This window comes from Harpia harpyja, chromosome 9, assembly GCF_026419915.1.
Source record: "Harpia harpyja isolate bHarHar1 chromosome 9, bHarHar1 primary haplotype, whole genome shotgun sequence".
NCBI lineage: Eukaryota > Metazoa > Chordata > Aves > Accipitriformes > Accipitridae > Harpia > Harpia harpyja.
In genome coordinates, this window is record NC_068948.1 from 33,629,266 (window position 1) to 33,647,748 (window position 18,483).

At 47.6% G+C, this 18,483-nt stretch overlaps 1 protein-coding gene across 1 annotated transcript; it reads right to left on the reverse strand.

The window, feature by feature from the left end:
* Positions 1–25: 25 nt before the first annotated feature.
* TMEM120B (transmembrane protein 120B) lies at positions 26–14,402 on the reverse strand. Its single transcript, XM_052795410.1, has 12 exons — positions 14,258–14,402; positions 9,785–9,903; positions 8,705–8,821; positions 7,864–7,923; positions 7,211–7,306; positions 6,064–6,153; positions 3,894–3,959; positions 2,865–2,926; positions 2,535–2,627; positions 2,046–2,110; positions 1,792–1,860; positions 26–836 (listed from the first exon to the last, which is right to left on the reverse strand). Exons 1-12 carry the CDS (start codon positions 14,324–14,326, stop codon positions 723–725), a joined length of 1,020 nt encoding a protein of 339 aa, XP_052651370.1. The 5' UTR covers positions 14,327–14,402; the 3' UTR covers positions 26–722.
* Between the last annotated feature and the right edge of the window lie 4,081 nt (positions 14,403–18,483).

Consider the following 18,483-nt stretch of genomic DNA (forward strand, 5'->3'; position numbering starts at 1 on the left):
TTATTAAAAAGAGGCTGAAGCAGCGGCATATTGAATGGTTTATTTTAGGTCTTTTCCAGGCCTGGACAGATGACCTGGTCTCCCTGGAAGAGGGCTAGCAGACTTCCCTGCCATTTAAAAACTGCTTTTGCTCGCTTGTTTTTGTTTTCAAAAGCAGATTTCTTTAAATAGCTTTTTTAAAGTGTATATAGCAGCAGTATGGTACAAAGATGGGCTTTTTTTTTTTTCACAGTACACACAGGTTAGTATTGCCACTGAAAATATGCCTTCAACAAATGCCTTTAAAACAGCATTCAGTCTGTATGACTGATCAACCTGGAGTGTTCATAAACCTTTGCAAATCCAATACCCAGAATTTAAATAATAAAACTGCAAAGTGTTAAATATCATTCCAGAATTGGAATTACAGTAGATCCGACATTCCCCCAATGCTGGCACTTCACCGGGCAGGTGTATGCTGCTCTATATACAGGAAAAAAAACCCCAAAAGCAAACACGTTTTGTATTAAATGTACATAAATAGCAGGACTGCGGACTGGAGAGCCATGCTTGCATTAATACTGAGTCTGTGCTGGCATAGTCCATATCCTTCGCCAAACACGGGGACAGATGAGTCCTTCCGAGCCCATCCATTGTGTTGCTGGGGTTTAGCAGGATCCATCCCAAACCCAGCGCCTGCTGCGGGCAGGGGGATGGCAGCCAGCACACCGGGGACAGGGGGTTCACAGCTTCTTCATTTTGTCTTTGTTTTTCTGGAGTTTAGTGTGCACCACTTTGAGAGTAGTGAGGAAGTTCCCAAGGAAGAGCAGCAGAAACGTGAAAGCCAAAACAAAAACCTGAGGGGAGAAGAAGGGGAAAAAAGGGTGAGAGCTGAGGGTACCGCTTTGGCCACATGTAAGTGAGCTCTGGTGCAGCTTGGTTGACAAGCCTAGGGATCGGTCAGCACGGAGATCCGAGGAGAGAAGATCGTAGCCAAATACACCCAGCTGTGTGGGTTAACAGGAAGTATATTTTTATCATGATTATTTAAGTAGCAGGTACTACTTTTTAATATTACAACACAGGTTATATTCAACACTGCTGACTCTACCAGACAGTAAAATCAAATCATTAAGTCCAATCTAACAGATTAACATTACACTACAAGCACGTGCACTGAACAGCAGTGGCACAGGTGTCAGGGAATGACCTGTTTCTGCGGGAAGGTGTGTTCTTCCTGAACAAAGTGAGCACACAAGTTACAGCAAGATCTGACCAAAATAAAGACCATCACAGTAAATGCACCACTGCACATGTGATGTGGTCCAATCTGGATCTACAGGAGCAACTGTATAGCTGGAAAGGGATAGACATCTTTGATGGGTGAGAGCAACTGAGAAAACAAGTGGAAGGATCCCTAGAAGTGGGGCAATAAAGCGGATAATACGTTTTTAAAGTGATCCACTGTCATCATATTTTTGTATGTGTAACTCATGGATCAGCCATAAAGAACCACCAGCAACTCAACAGCCATTGCTATTAAATGTCCATATACACAAACAATATGGAGAGATATTTACCCACATGTATTTTCTTCCCCTACATGCTCTGCCTTTCAGTTTGTGTGGTCACCCGTGGGTGCAAACTTCCCTATGGTAACTCACATTTATTTTGAGTTCTCTTGTATAGGCTTTGTGCCACATCATCCTGAGATATTTAGATGGGGTCAGATACCCAAGTATCTTTAAGGATGTGGTTAAACACCCCCTCTTCTCCTGCTCCGTGCTTCTTCTGAGCAGAAGCAACACCCACCTGCCATTCTTTGCACTCCTTATGCCTCGACAATCCAAAAAGCGTGACTGCATTATATAGCTGCCAGAACTACAAAGGAAAAAAAACCAAACAAAAAACAAAACCACAATTTCATTACTAGCAAAAAAACCCCCTTAGAAACATTTGCCATGGGTGCATGTGATCCAAAACACCTTTTTATGGTGCTGCAACCACAGCGGCAGACCCACCCAGGCCCTGTGCCGCAGACGGGGGAACGGGATTGCCCAACTTACGTGCCCAAAGAACAAGAAGGGAAGGAGAAACGTCAGCCCCCGCCACATCCAGGACTGAAATCCTTCTGGAAAAGGTTAACAGAAGAGACAGAGAGTGAGCACAGAAGAGGCAGGACCGGAGCTGCAGCCCTCCCCACCTAGACCACCCCGTAAAGGCTATTCCCATCCAGCTCCGCAATAACCAACCAATTTAAAATATATACCTGAAGGTGTGGTAATGGGAGGAGGATGAAGATGGGGATGACCAAAACCTCCATCTTAACCTTCTTAAGAGCTGACGGAGACCAGAGCCCTCTGCTCCCGAGCCACAGGACCCAAGGAGGGGGATAAAAGCCTCGCTCCCCTTCCTGCCTTAGGACGTAGGCAGCAGGGCAGGGGGGTGGCAGCTCTGCAAAGCTCGCTCTTGGAAGACCACGCAGCCCTCTCCCTATCACTGCATCTAAAACCTGTGCAAAAACTTTGCAAAGAAAGTATTGCAGAAAACCTCACCTACTGTGAGGTCCAAGTGGTTTCTCTCCCCCAAAGCACGGAGTCTATAAAGGCAGCCCCTTTGATAATAATACTGTAGGAACTGAACGCAACCTGGAGAAGGAGAGATAAAACATCATTGCATTGGCTATTCAGAAGTATGATAAACATATCAAACTATTTTAATAATGTTTAATCCAACAGCATTTAATTATTGTTTATATTTGTATGCTATCTTTATATTTCTACAGTTTAATACTCTAGTATTTACGAAGCAGAAGTGTTTTCTTCTAAGCACATACCATACAAAACTATTTTACCCCATGAATTAGCAAGGTAAGATATACTCACTCTGAAATATTGAAAATGCTAAAAATTGACTGCGAAACATTTGATACATGAGTCCATCTGGCCTGAAAGCAAAATATAAAGGAGGTCAATTTGTTTGATAAAAAGCATACGATGCAGTGCGCTATTCCCCTTCACTGCCAAGCCAGATCCCATTAGCAAACGAAGCAAGCAGCTGGTACCCAGCCTGCTCCACCCCATCAGGAGCCCAGAGAGGGTGCTACAGCTGCACATCACAACTCTGGCATGTAGGAAACGCTCTCATCAATTAGGTTTCCCTTCTCCAACACGTATAAATGCTGCCCCCTTTTATTCATTTGCTTATCGCCGTCTTCTCTAGGCAGCGATCAAAGCCGTTCAGCAGTGTCTGCATCAAGAATCCAAGTGGTGGAGCAGGGGGTGGTTGTGCTCCTTATCCTAAGGGTAGTTCAGGATACACAGAGGACAGGGGACCTTGTGCTCCAGCCATGATGTTGTCCCCTTACAGATTCAGGAGCAGAAACATTTGTTGTTTTAAAACAATTTTTAATTATTAACTAATCGGTTCATGCCAAAGTTGAGACACTTTGCACAGGCACCGTACGCAGGGTGCATTGCTTTGTTGTTTGACCAACACCACCACCCATGGGAAGGTAACTTGCATTTTTGGCTTTATACTCTGTTTGTAATCTGGGTTCAGTAAAGGCAGCAAACAGATTAATTTTGTGGTGTCCTCCCTCTAAAGCAAAGTGCTGCTTGTTTGCTTAGTTACAGAGACAGAAATTGAAAGACTTGCAGAGATTTTGCTACCATCAGCACAACTACAGCTTAGGGTTTGGGTTTCTTTCTTTCTTTTTTTGAAATCAGCAATGTAAATACAAACTTGCAGTGTTGTATTTATCATTGAAAACACCTGTAACATCAGACAAATATTAAGTCTGATGCTTCGCCATGTGGCCACAGCTTCGTGGTCACGCTGGATTTAAATGCTCAGATGATGCAAACACCATGAAACAGGCTTGAAGCACCTTGAGGAGGCGAGAGCAGACTCACCACGTTAACATTACTCCAGACAGGAATGTGGAGACATAGTGATGAGACACCCACCAGCCTTTGATCCTGAACAGAAAAAACGTGGCAGTTAGACAAGAAACACGGATTTTAGCATTGTAAGTCTGGCTTTACAGACAAAAAAAAATTACCCTGACTTGGGGGAGGAGGAAGGACAGGGAACAAAATAGATGGCCCAACTCAAGCCAAAGGGGTGCTGTGGAGCGCTGCCCTGGCAATATGGCTTAGCTGGGGGCAAGAATCCACAACTGCCAGAGGGAGCCTCGGGACCAGGGCACATCTCGCGTGCTCCCACGAGCTCTCCAGCACAGCGAGAAGCAGCAGTCCCTGCAGCACGAGGCACCACGGTGACTAATGATGCACAACTTTCAGCCCACACACCCTTTTTTTTTCCGTGCCATGCAAATAAGTGACATTTCCAAGTCCTTCCTGTGAGGTGGCTGTTTCTTTCAGACATGAAAGCTGCAGAAAGCTCAGAAAATTACAGTAAAGTGAGCAAAAGATGTGGCAAGGCAGAATCATGAAGTGAAGAGCTGCCCCAGGGATGGCACTGCTTTGGAAACTAAGCCAACACGATGGCTTAATTTGGGGCGTTTCCAATCAAAGGTGTGTGACCTCTAACACAAGACAGCACCCAAGCTGCTGTGACCAACCTCTGCAGATACAGCAAGCCCAGGCTCAGCTGTTTCTCTGCTGGCCTCAGGCAAGCAACTTTACATCCCCATGCTTTGTTTTTTCCTCTTTGTCTTTAGCCCCACAGCAATCCCCCTCCTCCTCTCTGGAAAGCACCCCAAAACAAGACATCACGCCTGCAGCAGCCCTGGGGACAGCCGTGCTTGCAGAAGAGATTGCTTCATCCCTGCTGCCCACAGTCAGCGCTGGACACTGTGTCCTCAAGCAGCTCCCAGAAATCAGCCCATTTTTAAGATTTTGCCCACGGACAAAGGAGGAAGGGCCTGATTTTCCTGCCGCACATGCCACACTGGTGCCTGCCTCCAGGCACAAACCCCCTCTTGCATCAGGTGTGGGGACCACAAGCATCCAGCCAGCAATGTCAAGACAAAACTCCCAGAAGTGCTCCTTCCTGTCCTCATTTCAAGGAGATCACGGAAGCAACTGGCTTCAGAGAGGGAAGTGACTGGCTGGAACAAGGAGCTGTGAGCTGCTCCCAGCTGATCATTAGATAATGCTACTTAATTAGGACAACACTGACTCCTGCCACTAACACAAGTGCTGGTCCACCCCTGTACAAGCACCACTACAAGGGAGTGTGCAAGTTCTCTGAGCAGCATGCAGAGCAAGAATGAATGTGGGAAGCTGGGCTAACGTGATGCTGGCTGCCCGAAAAGTGCCAAACAAGACAAGTTAGAAGCCCAATTAATTAACGGTACAGGGAGCTGCAAATGTTGCAGCAGCAGCAGCCAGTCACCCAGCAGCAAACTGACATGCACGGGAAGAGACGTGGCAATTGCTGCAGTTTCCCCACACCATCCTATCTGGATGATGAAAATCAGGGACATGCAGCCATCAGGTTATTGCTAAAATCTGACACCAGACTCCAGATTGCACACAAATACAAACTCAGGCAACTTCTCGACCCAGACCCAAGGGAGATACTCCAGAAGCGATTCACCAGCAGGACCTCACCACCCTGCCTTAGGATATCCCTACTAAGGGTGCCATAAAGAAACAAGGGCTTGCAGTAAGGATCATCTTGCAGTTAACTTCTCCCAGGGTTTTACTTGTGTTCCCAGCTCTTTATACAATTATCCCCTAACCGCCAACTTTCCCTCGATACAACTGTAACGTAGTCACACACTCCATGAGATGTGGCAGTGACCAAAAACACGTACACACTTACACCCCAGACCACATCTACAACTAACCCATAGCTACAAAAAATATCCAACACTTCGGACCAAGAGCTTATGGACTTCTAGGAATTGCACCTTCTCCTCCCTCCCCAAACCTCAGGTGGCCACATCTGCCCTCGAAAGTGACCAGGGAGGGGGATGGAGACAAGAGACCCTGCAGAGAGGCATCAGCATCTTGGATTTGCTGGGCTTCAGTGCCAAGGTGAATCCCCTTTTATTGCTCGTTTTTCTTTTAAGGACATTTCATCCTTTAAATAGTTTTGCAGGTGGCACGGTACCTTGATCCATTGCTAATGAGAATGCTTTCCCGTATCGTCAGCGTGCAGTAATACCACACTAACAGAAAGTTAAACACTTCATCTGTCACCCTGTTAAACAGAAAAAACACACAGTAAAAAAAAAATCCTGTTAATTATAAAGACACATTCAAAAAACCCCTATTTTTCCTCCCTCCCCTTGGGCGAATGAAAACCTGCCCAAGTGAGGCTACAGACACAAAGCCCCAGTCCTGAACATCTCTAACCCACACGCAGAGCTGCACACATCGACAGCACCATCAGGCTCAGAGTCCTTTCCTCTGGGAAGTGCCCTGTGATATAACACTGCAGATCTTGAGCTGATAAGCAGGTATGCAGAGATGACATTAATTCCTTCTGAAGGAGAGAAAGCACCATGGAAGCAGCGGATGATCCAATTTAGAGTGGCATTTCCAGGCTAATTCAATGAGGAGATTCCATGAGATCTATATAAATCCAATCAACTAAAAGAGCAGAAGAGCATTACACTCAGAGGGGGGGGGGGAAACCTTTATTTTGCCATTTGCAAACCCCTGAAGCCAAAGGGATTCGGGGCAGCCTCTGTGTACGGCAGCACTGTTCTTCGGTATGATCCTGCATTCACCCCAGACCCAGAGAGACCTCAATGGAAGTGTCTGGCTCCAACACCTTCCTGTTTTTTAAGCAAAACTGAATAGTGGAAGCTTGTTGGTGCTCAGATACTTTATCGTGACCTAGAGATAACATTTCAGGTCTGATCACTTCATGCAAATCCTCCCTTGTTGTGTTTGCAACCCCAGAGCTGCAGCATGGTACCGGCCCCTGCCTGGGACAAGCCGTGAGCAAAACCAACTGCTCGTTCCCAAGCACAGTGCGACTCCAGAAAAATGACAGATCAGGAAACATGATGTTGGACTTCTCTTAGTTACAAGAGACTTCGAAAAAAGTTAAACAAGGAAAAGCAAGTAACAAAAATACAGGGAGTGCCAGTGTTGAAGAAGAGGTGCAAAAGTTATCCTGGTGTCCAACTACGCAAAGCCTAAACATTGCCAGAGCCTGTCTCACTGTCCTTAACAGAAGAGAACAGTTAGTTCAAACCCAGCACGTTTTTATTCAAAATACTTGATTAAAAGTAAAACTGCAGGCTTACCTGTAGTGGAGAATAAACCTGCAGGCAACGGCCCCGAGTAACAAGATTATCGTCAGATAAAGTTTGAACTTCTCATACTCGTCCTTGTAGGCAAACCTGGAAGGGAAGAGCCACCGTTTACGAACACAAATGGGTGTTTTGGCTTCACTTTTTTTTTCAAACCAGATACAAATCCACATGCCAAGCCCAGAGACAGAAGTTTTGCTTGAAACATTTAGAAAACCAGCAGACAGAGGTGAAAAGCAGCATTCTGCCTGCATGGCCATTATACTGCAAGACAACAGCTTAAGTCCGTAAGAACTGGTTTCTGGGTTGGCATGACAGGATTTAAAAAAAAAAAAAACAAACCACCTCCATTTTCTGGAGCACTGTATGCCTAGAAGTCACAATATCATTTATCACCGCAACCCTCCACCCCCCCCCACAATTAAGGCAACAGGCTGGGCTGGGCTTAAAAGCAAGTGATGGACAGAATCCATTGGAGCTACATGAAGCATTAGCTTGGCCCCGTGTCACGGTCCAACTTGCTCACCCTTGACATTTCATCTATTATCAGATCTAAGAGAAACCCATTCTCATCTCTGGACTTCAGTCCATCTCCACAGCTGGCCCCAGAGAAACCCAAATTCACACGTGCGGAAACATTCACTTACTTTGCCTGGTTACTCAGGAGAGTTACGTTCACGTTTCCCAGCACCAGATTTAAGTACAAGCTGGAAGACAAAAAAACAAGAGCAGACCCAAGTAAGTCATTTTATTTGAATGCTGCAGGATGACCCAGATCAGAGCTGAAGAGACCAGCGTATCTGCCAAGGCCACATTTGCTGTAGGTTTTAATTAAGGCAAACTGGAGAGAGAGACTACAGAAGAGGATTTAAATGTGGGAAGATTGGTCAGCATTTCCAAGAAGTTAGAGAAAAGGTTTATTTTCCTGGTCCCTTTTCTGCACTACAGTCTAAGGGCGAGATATGTAGTATGCACTGTCCAAAACCAAAAATAACAAGGAGAAATTGGAAGAAAAGTTTCTGATAGAAACTTCCGAGGGGCTGCAGCATCACACAGCCCTTGACAACTCAAAGAAATATGTCCTAGCAACCCCACTTGGAGCAAAGTAAAAATTTTAAGTCGGTTATAAGCACTATTTAAAAAAAAAGAAAAGTGAGAAAATTCCTATGCTGATTTAGTCTTTAAAAAATTAGCACAGTGTGGAAAAACATCAGTGTGAAACAGTGAATTGCATGATTTCTCGCCAATGCAGGGTTACTTTTATTTTAACAAAAACCCCTGTACTGCCTACATTCAGTACATTTACATACACTTCCAGCTAATGAATTCTGTGTACAAGTGACACAGCAGCTCAGCAAGAGATTTATGACTAATCCAGTTTTACATGTATTTGTTCAACACGCACATTATCCTCCGGGAACAACACCGCTGCGAACACTTGAAAAATCAGCTTTCCTGGAGCACACGCCTCCCCAGCAAAGCACGTACCCGTTCTTCTTTGGCAAGTAGGCTTCCATGTCAAAGAAGGCATTTTGCCTCTCCTTGATCTGGGTGCTGATCTCCTGAATGAGAGCAAACTCTTCAGGACTTGCTCTGGGCTTGCACCTGCAAGAACACAGAAACAAGATATTCCTGTTTATGTTTTTACCTCCTTTTTATTTAAAGGAAAATAACATTATCATAAAATCCATGCTGTTAAAAAGCTAACTGCATGAGCTGATGCCATTGCGCACTTCACTCCTGTATTTGTGCAGCACCATTTGGCTTAGCCATGATTTTATTTCAGTGCCTGGTTTATGTCCTTGTGGGCTATTTCAACCAACTGGTTTATAAATCAGCTTCTTTCTTCATCTCAGCTCAGTGACAGGATTGCGTACTTCTTCCCTAGCAGAGCACTTAGGGAATATTGTGGTTTTTTGCAGGAACTCCTTCCACTTTAGGAACTTTGTGCGCAGTTTCAGGCCCTGGCCTTGCAGAGGCTGCAGCTCATCAGGCATGAAATATTTCAGGATGTAACAAAACACACCGCTGATGATTTATTGACAAACTGAGGTTTTACCAATTAATGTAAAACAGAGAGCAGTGCACAGTGGCATTAACAACCCGTAGTGTTGGAGGTGGTGTATTCAGACCTGCACACAAGGAATTTAGCCTCGGGGATCAGCCGAGCAGCCAGAGACAGTTCCCTCCTGTAAATCTACCCGGGAGCAAGTTACACCTTCATGTTCAAGGACTGATGCACAGCTTACGGAGCAAAGCTTTGCTCACCTAGCAAAACACACAGACCAAAAGCTGCACAGTCCTGCAGCGTATGGCACATACTGCAAGGATGCAAACCCACACAGGCTCCCTCAGAGATCTTATTTATTTACAGGACTTCATCTCTCACAGGGTTACAAACATTTTACCTGGCTGTGATAGATGGAGGTGACTCAAGAATAATACGGAGCAAAATTACAACAGCAACACAGATTGCATATTAAAATGCTAAAAATCTAAACATTTCAGCCCTTTGGGAAAGAGAAAGATCCTATCCCTGCCTCCTCCACCCTCCAGGTCTCCCATTACCGTTGCAGGCTGTGCTTCAGATCCCTTAGTGTCTTCTTCTGCCGGTGTATGGAGCTGCTGCAGGCTGTCTGCAAGCTGGTGACTTCTTCCAGTTTCTGCCTGTAAACTTTGTGTGTTTCCTGCAGGAGAAGAGGAGATGATCGGTAGGAAGAGCCCTTCTAGGTTACACATTGCATTTGGTCCTTGCCTCTGAAGGAAGCAAGCAAACCCCTGGTTTCTTGGGAGCCAACAGTTACCCCTGTGAACAAGCAAGGAGGGGGCAATGCCAAACCAGCACAGATATAACATGGCTTAAATGGACACTAATGAAACCCTTGCAAAAGGAAGAGCATCCTCCCTACGTTCGTCTCATTTCCTCTTTCTAAGGAGCTTTCCCACTCAGGAGCTCTTCCTTCCCATTTCACTCTGTAACAAAGCCCCTAATCCTCTGTGTGATCCCAATCTGTCCCCATCAAATGGGTGGCTAAATCTCAGAGCAGGAACTCTGATTTCCCAGCCAGATTAAATCTGGGGAAAAAAGAAGAAATATGAGGACCCGGGGTGGGGGGAAGACACAAAACCAGCCACAAATCCATGCCTCGGGGTTTAGATGTCTCCTGGCCACCACTGCCATCTTGACCCCATGTATGTTCAAGCAACCTACTGACTCTGGTTTAAGAGCTTAACCCATCCCCTCCCTGGGATGCTAAGGCTCTTAGAGAGGAACTTCTTTATCACAGCTCATTGATCCTCTGAAGCCCCCAATTAGTGTTTGACTGGCCGTAATGAGGATGCGCTAACCAACTGCAAGCCCACTGAGAGGTGCCTCTGCTCTCACACCCTTTCCTCTGCATGGGAATAAACATGCTCTGCTTTTCCGCCCTTTGCAGTGACTTCACCACCTTCCCAAGTGCAGGGAGACCTCAGGAAGGGCTAACCAGACCCCAAGCAATGCCCTCAGGGCAAATTTTAAGATCTATAAAAACTTGGACAACGGAGTTTGCAGAGTTAGTGCCAAATGAAGGCACGGGTTAAATGGCTATTTGCACGGCTGCTTTATCTACCGGCACATCAACAACCACAGAAAATTACCACCAGTTTTCCCAAAGCATAAACATGGTGGTAAAACCATACAAAACAAATCTTTGCTCTCCTCCTTGTTGGGGCCTGCCTGTTAGCTGTTCATTATTTACAGCAGCAATGCAAAACAAGCTCTGGTATCCGATTTAAAAACCTTAATAACCAAACTAACCATGTCCAGGCACCGCAGCTCTCATCCTTTCAGGATGGGTTTGGCTTTGCTTAGCATGGGCAGGACTTTGGGGCTCACTGGATTGCACAGTAACTTCTTCTGCTTCTCTAGATGTCATGCAATAGCGTCTTTAAAAAGACTGGTTCAAAGGGTGTGAGAAGCTCTTCGCCAAAATAGTGTTCAAGTATTTATTGGAAACACAAACAGGCGAGTTGAGAGCTGGTAACTTTTACCGCTAGCCAAAAACATCAGGATAACGATTTCAGAATGACACTGGTATTTAGAAGAACATAACATTTGCTAGTAGTGAAGTTATTTATTCATCAAGAGAGGCGATTGCTTAAAAAGGGGACCTACTGGCAGTGCAGGGAGCTCAGCACTGCCTTTACATTAACACCTATAAGCCACAGGCCAAATATCTGCATGGAGGGTCAGGTCTGGCCACAGCTCTCTCTCCGCGTAGAGAACAACACATGCTGAAAAACAAAGGATGCATGCACCAGGGAGAGGAGTACTTTTGCCCCGAGTTGAAGAGCTCCTGGGCACGAGTTGTCTCTGCACCTGAGTTTACAAGTTTTACAGTGCCAGGACCACAATTGCCCAGTTTGCAAGAGGAAATTGCATTGCCTGATTTGCCCGCAGACTAAGGGCAGGCAGCAGCTCAGCATGGCAGCCCCACGCTGCAACTGCTTGATGTTTTGTGTAGGTACCTCGAGGTCTATTTTCCATTGCACTCACAACAGCCCTGCTTGTGGTCACCGCTTGTTCATTTGCAGGACTCAAGCCACATTCACGGGGAGCCATCTCAGGGCTTTTTTCGAATCAAAATCTGGTTTACATGTTCATACGTAGGGTTTAAATTAATAAGCTGTTGCAGGGCAACTTGCATTTTCTCATGTCTGTGCCCCAAAACTGCAATGCCCCACAGCCCCGAGCTTGAGGCGCTGCCCTAGCAACCCAAACAACAAAAATCTGCAGATGTGGCTGGTTAGAAGTGTTTTGCAAACCTGGATGTCCCCCAACCCCATCTCACGGCTGGTCCCCGCTGCCCCAAGGGGATGCTCAGTGCTGCCGCAGGGCACCATCAGCCCCTTCAAAGCCCCTCAAGCTCCCCAAATACAAGCGTAGCCCCACGTGCCCCATGCCAGCCACCCAGCACGTCAGGGGCAGGAACTATGACCAGAGTCCAAGGTCCTCCTCCACAGGAGAAGGAAGACACAGCCCCTCACCCACAACTTACAACACACTTATAAAATACGAGACAGGGCAGGAATGCATTGAAACAGAGATCATTTTGCCCCACAGGGCCGGCACTGCTCTCAACACACAATCTGCCCACCACCAATTTTTTTTCCCTGCTGGCATTGCACAAGAGACCCTTTCAGTGGGGTTGACCAAAATACCTTGAAAAACGCCGACAGGGAGCTCCTTCGAAATGCAAGAAGCAGTTCCCACGTGGCCCCAGACCAACATTTCCAGCTGGAGAGGAGAGTCAGGCCAGCCAAAAAGGGCGCTGAAGGGGAGTGATGCAGGTGTGGAGGCGGGGTCAAGCTGCTGCCAGGAAAACCAGGCTCCTCAAGAGCAGGAGATGCTGTAAGTGTGTCCAAAAAGCCACATGCAAGGGCAAGCATGAGCAGACACCCATACTGAAGTACTTTCTTACTGAAGAGTTGGGTTTTCTATCCCAACACATCACAGTTTGACTTGAATCAAGTTTGCGAGCACTGAGCCTTCCTCCAAAGCACATTTAAGCACCACCAGCATCTCGCAGAGCTGGAACAAGTCATGTTGTCGTGACAGTGCCGTGTTCCCCTCTTCTGCAATGCTGCATTCAGATACAAACTCTGTTTGTGAGCCCTGAAGCTCTCATATAATGGATGTTATTCCAACTTTTCACCTCTACAGTACTATCCACTGGGCAATGATACCTCATACCACCAGCAGCTGCTATCCCACCAAGAAGCATTTCTACTTCCCTTTTATGAATGGGGAAACTGAGGCAGGGATAAGTCTGATATTTTGCTGTGGTTTAGGTCAGACTTAAGCAACATGCTCGGTGAGAAGGCTGGTTGGCACATACAGCAAACAAGTGATCAACAAAACCATGCCAACTGCTGCTCCCCCCCAACGCCCAACCACCACCTTTCCTTCTGTTAACAAGCGTACAATCTGAATTGACTTTTAAGACATGGAGCTAAATCTGGAAATCACACTTTTTTTTTGTGGTGCATGTTCTGTTTAACAGCCTAAAAGAGGCTAACAGCCACACAGGGCAAGAACAGCCGGTCGCGTTTTAAAACTGGCTTAAAGATTTAAAGCACGTGTATAGGTGCAGCATTGATGACATACAGGGAAGGGAAGGTTTCCTGGAGGTAAAAGCATTTTGCAAAAACAGCTCTCAGCCGCTGCTCCGAGGTCTTTCTGCCCCTCCACACACTTTTGCGAGATGGATAAACAGCACTCGAACCCCTCGTATCTCATCACGTGAAATCAGACTCCATCCAGGAGATGCTCGCAGCACAGGTGTTACTGGCATTGCTCTTTCTGCCACGCTATGGGTGCGCAAACCCACCCCTTTTCCATCCTTGCACCGCGTCCCCTCGGGTGCCTCATCAGACGTCCCCGGGGCACGGCCGCGGTTTGCTCTGGGATGTCCCACGCACACGTAGCACCTGCCTGGGGGTACCGGGGCCCAGTGATGTTTCTGGGGTGCTGTGCAAGCATGTGCATCCATGCACAGCTGCGCTTCGTGCGTGCCCCCCGGCTCTGCGGCGAAGGCGGCGTACACGTGTGGCCCTGTGCCCACCCGGGGCCTCTCCTGGGTGCAGCGAGGAGGGGGTGAGCCTTTCCCGCACCCCTGGAAGCATCTTGCCGAGGCTGCCCCGAGGCGGGTACCTGCCAGGGGAAGGGGTCAGCGGTGGGGATCCCCCCCCCCCCGGGAGGTGCGCACCCCACGCTGTCGGCCCCGCTCCTGCGAGGCCCCCTCCCAGCCTGCGGCAGCGCGGCGGGGGGAAGCAGGGAGGGCGCGGGGGGAGGAAGCCCTGAGGGCGAACCCGGCGCGGTGCCCTCGCCTCACGCAGCAAAGCGATGCAAAGCAAAGCCGGGGAAGGCAGCGCAGGGCGAGAGAAGCGGCGGACGCGAAGCCGGGTCCACCGCGACACCCCGCAGCGCTGCACCGCGCTGCAACGCACCGCACCGCACCGGCGCGGTGCCCCACACCCCCTCCCCGTTCCCCGCCTCACCTGGAGCTGCCGGAATTCCTCCTCCAGCTCCCGCCACTCGCCCCGGCACCGCTCCAGCTGCACCCTCATGGCGCGGCGCGGTGCGACGGACCCGGCGGCGGGAGCTCTGCCGGCGGCGGCGCGAGCCCGCAGCCGGGCCCGGGGGGCCACGTGCGCCCCTGACGTCATCGCGCGGGGCTGGGCCCGGCGCCGTGGTGGCGCGCGCCGCCCGCCGCCCCGCCCCGTCCTCCCGTCCTGCCTGAGGCGGGGGCTTCTCCTCAGCCGCCGGCCCCGCAGCTTCTGCCGGCCCCGGTCACCCCCGTGGGGTCCCCCGCTCCTCTCCCGGGTCCCTTCGTGTTGTGGCAGCGCCTGAAGCGCTCGGTGGGGCTGAGGGTGGAGATAAAACCCTCCGTGTGGCGCCGGCGGAGCCGCCGTGCCGCGGGGACGGTCCCCTCAGAGGGACCTGCTGGCTGAGGCGACCACACACCTGGGCTGAGGCAGACCCAGCCCGGCAGCTTGCCTGGGGCCAGGGCGCGGCGGGTCGTTACTATCAGAAAGATAAAATGACGAGACGATGCCTCATCTTTTTTGTTACTGTAATAATAACAACCCGCTTGGCGGCAGGACTGGCAAACCGGGAGCCGGGCCTGGTGGCCTCTGGGCTGTACAAGTGCAATAGTGGGCAGCCCTGGTCCAGGTAGCTCAGGGTGAGAGTAATGTACAGGGCAGGGGGGTGATGCACGGGAGGTGCAAAGGCTGCGAATGTCGGTACTGGGCTTCTTGGGATTTGGGTTTGTTGCAAAAGGGTGGAAATGGGCAAAGTGGAAGAAAAAAGGAAGGGAAAGGAAGCAATTAAAAAGAAAAGGTACAACGAGGAGGACTGAAGCTAAAGTAAAAATTTGAGTGCAATGCTGTCTTTTCACAAAGAGTATCTGTAGGATCCCGTTTCCTTGAATTTGGCACAAACAACTGAAAACATATGGTCTAGAGACCCTCCTCTGTGTGCTTGCTGTCCCTGGTCCTTTTCGAGTTCTGTATTAGCGCTGTCTGCTCATTTCATGCCCTTTTTGTATGTTCTTTTCATACGTGTGTGGGTGGACACCTGAAATGCAGTCGATGACCTGCTGCCTGCCTCTGCGCTCGGTTTCCAGAGAAACCTGCTCAGAACTTGCGGTGATTGGGGATTTCTGCTGATTTAAGAGCCACCAACCACAGGGATGTTGCATTGTCCTTTCAGTTCCTCCAGTGAGGTCTGTGATTGTCCAGAGATCAAACATGTATTGTGGCAGGCCTTGATAATCTTGAAGTAGAATAATAAACTAATAAACATAGTATAAATGTCGCAGGAGTGTGTTACGTCTGTGTTAAATTTTCCCTGGTTTCTAGCATTTATCTACAATCCTGTGTGACGGGACCTTATGTTACAGGAAGCCTGCAGGATTTTGGATTACAGAGAAAGAATCACATCTTGGGTCACAGCTTTAATTCTGCGCTGGATACATGCTGAAACTTTCCAGTTCACCACAAGGTTGGAGTAGTCCCTACCAGCAAAATTATTTTCCTTTCCCACGTGAAAATAATCCCTCCACCTTTGCAGTTACTCTGTCGTCTCAGCTCAGTTTATCACAGAGCCACCCCTAAGATGTAGCTGCATTTGTTTAGGGCTTGCTCTGCTCATTACATCACTCTTTGAACGGAGCGCGCTCTGCGTGTGTGATGTAATGAGCAGAGCAATCCCTAAAAAAAATGCAGCTATAACTTACCCCTTCCTGCTCAGGGGAAGCTGGGGTGCTGACACCCTCCTGCAGACCTGAGTGGATCCAGACTGGAGGGTGCCAGTGTGCTCGGGGGGTCACGAGGTGCTCAAGGAGATTGACAGATGTCAGTTGATCTAAAAAGCTGGGGGACTGCTGCTGTCAGTTGCAGGTTTGAGCCTCACCTGTGTTTTGCACGTGGCCAGAGCAAACATCCTGGTCTGCGCTGCTAGCAGGAATGGTCAGCTTAGAAGCAGGTGGTTCTGTGGATGTCGCCCTTATTTCCTTTAAGTAAAAACATTTAAGTAAAAGCACTTCAACATTTGTAGGACTGCTTGTGTCAATCCTAACATTCAAGAAGAGGTACTCATAGAATATGTCTTAATTGTAAATAACCCTTAAAACTCTTCATTTCAATCCTGAGATATAAGCCTCAAAAGAACAGAAGAAAGCTCCTAATATCACTCGTGGATATTTGCCCTGGGCCATAACTTTGCAGCCTGACAACATGTTCGTTAGGGCCGCAGTCTGTGTTTCTACAGGCACTGTGTGTACAAAGGCAGGAAATGTTGTGCATTTCCCACTCAGAGCCATGCTGGCCCTGGGAACAGCCTCGCACCGAGGGATCACCAGACCTTTATTCAAAGCTTTCCTACCTCTTCCCTACACCTCTTGACAAGGAACAATTCTTATGCCTTTTGAGGCTGTGTATAATTATAGCCTCAAAAGATTTCTTGCAAGGTCTTCTAACTAAGACATGCTAATTATTAATATTCATTCAAGAGATCTGTATTTTCTTTAAAACAGAAACACAAAAGAATTTCATTAAACACAAATAATGTGAGTGTAGCACGACTGGCCATACAGCTGGTTCTAGCAGTATTTAATGTTGCGCTGTTACAAAAGATTTCAGAATTACCTGTAATCTCTTTCCACCTCCTGGGAGATTATAGCTGTTCGTATAATCTCATTATTTCAATCACATCTTTGTGAATAAAACCAAAGCAAGGTAAGATAACAGTGGTTTTTTTTTTTTTAAACTAGGACTAGAGAATTTGTTTATTATAGTGGATATAATTTTACTTGCTAAGAATGGAAACTGCAGATTTTAATTAGATCTGTCAATTTTAAAAGGACTCTAATTTCTGAGTTAGGAGTCATAAAATAAAAAAAGCACATAATATATATCACAGTCTATGGTCCTGAGTGACTTAAGCTTCCATATCCACGTTCTTGGCATTCATTTTATTTAACTATCAACTTCTCTTTCAGTTTTCAGGCTTTTTGCAATTTTTATTTCTACAACAACTAAAACATGCTCCAAAACTAGATTTCTTGAAGGAAGAGACTCAAAAAATCTTTATAAATGTTCATCCATTTAACTTTGCACTGAGTTTTCAAATCGGCAGTCTCCTTAATACGGATCCCGCAAAAAGTAAGAGGATGTGCACTAATCTGGAAAGCCTTCCCAGAGATACCTGTGGAAAACTGTAGACCTAAGTCAGCTCTTCCTGCTCCTGAAGCTGGGGACACAGGGGAGGGACAGCTGGAAGGGCAGCAGGGGTTGTGTCTGGTAAGGCTTTGCTGGCCAGTGTCCATCTCTCCCTCTAGGAGCGACTCCTACAGAAAAGACATTTAAAAAATCCAGTCTTTGCGCATTACATGTCCTGTCTGGATTAAATGTTTATCTTGGGGGAAAAATATAGTTAAAATTCCCTCATTATGAAAAGATATATAGGAATAATATACCTTGAGGTTTCATTTTTTTCTGTCTGACTAAAATGTACCCCTAAGGATCTGCACCCATTGCACCCAGTGGACAATCAAAGACCTTACTGGACTATTATAGGAGTGCAAGTTCTTTTAGCAGCTGGATAAAGGATTTAGAGAGGTAATTTTAAGAGCCCAGAAAAGCTCCGGCAGCTTCCCACCCCTTGGCCCCGGATGGTGAGAGGGGCTCTGAGCAGCCGGCGCTTGGGGCTTCCCACACTTCGCCTGTCCTGCCCGGCACTAGGAGCAGGTTCTGCAGCTCAGCTGGAGCACGGGGTAAATTCCTCCAAGCACACACCCCAGGATGGGGCTCTCACAGCCCTGCCTTGTTTTCTGGAGCCTGGTTTATCTCAGGAGAGCCTCCTCTGTTCTTTCTGCATATCTTTCCTCACAGCCTGCTAAACAAACCACATATGCTCTTTGGTCAACAGCTAATTAACCCAGTCATGTACAGTTGTCATATTCAATTTCAAGGATGCCTCCCTACCCACCACAGCAAACAAAACCTGGGCAGTTGCCTTCTCTGGCTGCGTCCCCATCCCTCCCTCTGCTCCCACAGCTTAGATGAGATTTTGATTCAGTTTACTATTCTACAGAGGCAAGAAATGCTGCTGTGCAGGTTTAAGCAGTGAGAGGCTTCTTAAAAGAGGGTTCCTGGCTTCCTTGAAGTAGGTGCCTTTAAACACAACTTACCCCAAAAGTTAAAATGTACAGAAAGAGTCC